This window comes from Sus scrofa, chromosome 2 (assembly GCF_000003025.6).
Source record: "Sus scrofa isolate TJ Tabasco breed Duroc chromosome 2, Sscrofa11.1, whole genome shotgun sequence".
NCBI classification, from domain to species: Eukaryota; Metazoa; Chordata; class Mammalia; order Artiodactyla; family Suidae; genus Sus; species Sus scrofa.
Genome location: NC_010444.4, coordinates 5,005,269 through 5,009,841, shown reverse-complemented (window position 1 = coordinate 5,009,841; position 4,573 = coordinate 5,005,269). Strand labels below are relative to the sequence as shown.

Sequence of the window (4,573 nt, the reverse complement as noted above, 5' to 3'; positions counted from 1 at the left end):
CTTGCTCAGTGCGTTAAGGATCCAGCGTTGCCTCGAGCTGTGGTGTAGGTCGCAGACACGGCTTGGATCCCATGTTGCTGTGGCTCTGGCGCAGGCCGGCGGCTACAGCTCCGATTTGACCCCTAGCCTGGGAATCTCCATATGCCATGGGAGTGGCCCTAGGAAAGGCAGAAAGACAAAAAAATAAAATAAAAAAATAAAAAAGTTTTGGAGAAGGCCAAGGGTTCCTTCAAGGCCTTGCAGAAGGGAAGAAAACAAGGGTTAAAACTGAGGCCCCTGATGCCAACCAGACGTTGTGACCTCCGGAAAGTCACTCAGTGCATGGGGTTCCTCCGCTGTAACATGGAATCAGAACAGGATCAAGTCTTAGGGTTGCAATATCTGTAAAATTCTCAAGGCAGCCCTCAGTCCCCAAGGCTCGGCTGTTATTATCAAGGAGAAGCCATGTGGAAATGGATATTTATTAAAATTGCATGCATTCGAGCCAAAAAGCATTTATGAAGCACCTGCTGTGTGCTGGTGCTGAGGCGCTCAGTCCTGACCCTCTGTGGACGCTCTGTGAGGATGCGGCGTGTTCGGATGCGGCGTGTTCGGATGCGGCGTGTTCGGATGCGGCTAGGGACTAGGGACTGGGTGTTGCTAAGTCTGGATGCCTCCGGTAAAGCCGCCGGCCTGCAGGCGGGGTGCATCCCCGCAGCGAGCAGGTGCGCCCCTCCGGCTCTGCCTCCCAATCAGCCGCACCAGAAAGGCTGCGTGACTTGGCACATTCCCAGGGTGGAGCGCCGGGGGTGGAGCAGGACGGTAAATATAAGGCCTCCGGGTCCTCCCCACTTCCTGCCACACTTGCCCGCCGCCGCCGCCAGTGAGTAGCTTTGGGGCCGGGTCGGGGGCGGGGCCTGGCTGAGCCACCCCTTCTGCTGGGGGTCTGACCCCCCGGGTCCGGGGAGGGGGTGTGGGGGGTCCTCCTTCATCGTCCGTCCGGTCTGTCTGTCTGTCCGTCTCTCCTAGTGCCGTCTTACACCATCGTCTACTTCCCGGCCCGAGGTGAGGTCCCTGCTCCTTCAGGAGGGCGAAGGGCACAGGCCGGACCTCCGGGCTGCAGCCGGTGCTCGGGGCTCGGCCCTGGACCACAGGCCAATGAAGCCGGTCGCCGCGGGCGGGGCCAAGATCGCGGAACCTCCCAGACCCGCTTTCCCCGCGGCTGCATCCTCTCGGCTGCATCGTCTGTGCGCTTTACTTCATCCGTCTCTGGTCCCTTCCTGGCGCACTGTGGGCCGGGTCTCGCCTTTGTCCCCTCTCGCCAAGACACTGTTGGGGCCTTGGGCTCCACTCTTTCTGGCCAGTTCATCTCCGCAGCAGGCTCAGAAGCTAGAGTTTCTGTCTTGTCCCCACGCCCAGTTCCCACACTGCTGACTCCCCCAGAGCCCTGCAAGGCTGGGGTCTCTGCCCGGCCGCGCTACCCCATCGTCCCCTCCCCCAGGACGCTGTGAGGCCATGCGCATGCTGCTGGCTGACCAGGGCCAGAGCTGGAAGGAGGAGGTGGTGACCAAGGAGACCTGGCTCCAGGGCCCACTCAAGGCCACCTGCGTGAGTGACCTCACCCAGGCAGGGGCAGGTGCTGGGCCTTTGGAGGGAGACCCTAGGGTGGGAGGTGGCAAACTCGGCATCCCCCCCACCGATCTGTGCTTCTCCCAGCTGTATGGGCAGCTCCCCAAGTTCCAGGACGGAGACCTCACCCTGTACCAGTCCAATGCCATCCTGCGCCACCTGGGCCGCTCCTTGGGTGAGTCCTGAGGTCGAAGGCAGCCCAGTCCAGAAAAGTGCCTGACAGGTCACGCTGAGATGTCCTGGGGCTTTGAGCTGCTGCCACCAGCCCCGCGGCCGGAAGGCAGGCCAGATGGCCCTTGAAGAAAGGGCCAGGCCTGGGTTAGGAGGCCTCTGGGTCATAGGGCTGGGGCTGCCAGTCCCCCGAGGCAGGGGCCATCCAGCCCTGGCTAGCCCCCAGCCAGGCAGTGCCTCGTAGGTTCACTGCGCCTGTTTCCTGGATGACAGCTCAGAGCTGGTCACCAGCCACCGCGTGTGTGCTTAGGCTTGAGGCCATTGTGGATGTGACCGCAGGATTCCCAGCAGATCCCTGCCCATCTCCTCCTGCTCTGGCCTCACCCGAATCTGGAGAACTGCGCACAGCGTGCAGGCCTGTGGCCATGTTGCAAGGGTGGCAGGAATGGTCCAGAAAAGCCCTGGGACCCAGGAGGACGTGGCAATCAGGGAAGAGAACAGAGCAGTGGGTGCAGCCAGGCCTAGGCCCACCCTAACTTCTGCAGGACCCGGGACGGGAGGACACAGGCCTCTGGCCGCAGCCTGCCTCCCGGTCTCCTGCCCCCTTTGTCAGGCAGTGCGGAGGGACACGCCAGTCTGCAGAGCCAAGCTGTGTCCGGACCCCACGAGCAGTGCCCCCGGCCCCCAGGCCTAGGGAGGGGTGCATCAGACGCCTGGTCCACCCCTGCAGGGCACCAACTCAGAGGAGGGGCTGGGGGCTGTTTGGATAGAGAGTCCCAGGGACCCAGGTGTGGCCTCGAAGACAGGTTTCAAGGAGCTGCTCCCCTGGGCTTGGGGAGATGGGAGCAGCAAAGTGGACCGAGTGGACCCTCCAACACAAGGGACCTGCAGGCTTTTGGGCGGGAGGGGAGCAGCGGGGCACCAGAGGGCATAGAACCTGATCCACCGCCTGGCCACTGCCCCAGGGCTCTATGGCAAAGACCTGCAGGAGGCGGCGCTGCTGGACATGGTGAATGACGGCGTGGAGGACCTCCGCAGGCTGTGCGGCCACCTCATCCGCCACAACTATGTGAGCGGGCCGCGCTGGGTCGGGGCCGGGGCTGGGGGGCCGCCTGGCCAGGCTCGCATGGGCCACCACCGGGCGCTCTCTTTTACAGGAAGAGGACAAGGCCCGGTATGTGGAGGAGCTGCCGGGGCACCTGAGGCCTTTTGAGACCCTGCTGTCCCAGAACCAGGGCGGCCAGGCCTTCATCGTGGGCAGCCAGGTGAGCGCTGGGTCCAGCCCGTGGTAGGTCCGCTTCTCAGAAGGGCACCCTGAGACCCAGAGCAGGGCTCTGCCTGGTTCCCTGGCGCAGAGAGCGTTCAGGCTCCCAGCAGCCTCTCTCTTTCCTGACCCCACTCAACCCCCCCCACCCAGATCTCCTTTGCCGACTACAACCTGCTGGACCTTCTGCTGAGCCACCAGGTCCTGGTCCCCAGCTGCCTGGACGCCTTCCCCCTGCTCTCGGCCTATGTGGCCCGCCTCAGCGCCCGGCCCAAGCTCAAGGCCTTCCTGGCCTCCCCCGAGCACGTGAACCGCCCCATCTTTGGAAGCCGCAAGATATGAACCCCCTCAGCCTCTCCCCCCCCCCCGCCCCCAGTGAGGGGTGCCCTTGGGACCAATAAACACCGTGAGAGGAGAGCCACACTGTGGTCATGGGGGACCCTCTGCCCCTTCCCAAGCTGCCTCTGGGAGGATAAGGGCTGGGCCAGGCCCTGGAAAAGCTTTAGGCTCCCAGTGCTGCCAGGAGTCAAAGAGGCATTCTAAGTCCAAAGAGGAAGATGAGATTCCAAACCTCAGATCTCCATCCTGGAGGACTTCCTGCAGGAGGCGGGCTTGCATGCTTATGGCAGCCTGGGAACCATCTCCATCCAGGAGGAGGGCAGCCCCGAACAGGGCAGATCGTCCCTGCCATGGTCCATGTGACGAGTTCTGTCGTCTGGCACAAGCAGGGTGGCTGCTCCCTGCACACGCAGCTGCTGGGCACATACTTCGCTTGGGAGTGACACACACACTTAGGTGACTCACATGCAGGTCAGTGGTGCCTGTTCTCGTGCGTGCGGCAGGTGTCCAGCAGGGCCCAGGTGTGTGACTGCAATAGACCAGGGAGCTCTAGGTACGTCGTGCTGCTTGGGGACCTGAAGGGGGTCAGGGGTTTCCTCCAGCTCCAAGGAGCCTCTGTCAGCCCCGGGTGAGAGCACCCTGGCTCCTGCACAGTCCCAGCCCGTCTCCCTCCTGAAAGGCTGTGACCGCCTCCTGCCTGGCACCCTCAGCCTGCCCCGCCCCTCCTGTTGGCTCGTTGGGCAAAGTGGAGTCGAACAATGCCAGAACTCTGGGCACTCCCGGTGCAAAGCTCTCAGGGGCTCCTTGCTGCCCTGCAGGCAATGTCCACAGCCTGGTGAGCCTGCCAGGCCCTCCTTGATGTGACTTTTCCCGTGGAATCCAGAATGTTCCCCACCCGCCTGCCTGGTTCACCCTTAGAGCTGCTCTCGGCTCTCCAGAGAGGGCAGCTCTGCCTCACAGCCCCTGTCCCTCAGATCCCCTCCCCTGCACCCCCTGCACACAACCCCCCCCCCGCACACTCTTCCCCCCCCACCGCCCCGCACACCTCCTGCCCCAGCACCACGCCCCTCCGGTGCTCAGTTCACCGCCCCTCTGCAGTGGCCCGGGGCCCTGTGCACTTGCACCTCTCCTGTGGCTCCCTTCTGTGGGGACCTGGCCTGCCACCTTGTCCCCCCTCCACCAGGTCAATGA

The 4,573-nt window shown here is 63.5% G+C and overlaps 1 protein-coding gene across 1 annotated transcript; it reads left to right on the top strand.

The window, feature by feature from the left end:
- On the top strand, positions 595–4,344 carry LOC100739508 (glutathione S-transferase P-like). The gene is made up of 7 exons (XM_005660621.3): positions 595–862; positions 1,009–1,044; positions 1,481–1,587; positions 1,696–1,783; positions 2,745–2,848; positions 2,937–3,044; positions 3,197–4,344. Exons 1-7 carry the CDS (start codon positions 595–597, stop codon positions 3,383–3,385), a joined length of 900 nt encoding a protein of 299 aa, XP_005660678.3. The 3' UTR covers positions 3,386–4,344.

Bases quoted from the DNA above. Each gene is read 5' to 3' on its own strand.
- LOC100739508 (XM_005660621.3), top strand. From the start codon at position 595: ATGCGGCGTGTTCGGATGCGGCTAGGGACTAGGGACTGGGTGTTGCTA. The intron at 1,784-2,744 runs GTGAGTCCTGAG...CCACTGCCCCAG, and splicing joins CCACCTGGGCCGCTCCTTGG to GGCTCTATGGCAAAGACCTG. The intron at 2,849-2,936 runs GTGAGCGGGCCG...TCTCTTTTACAG, and splicing joins ACCTCATCCGCCACAACTAT to GAAGAGGACAAGGCCCGGTA.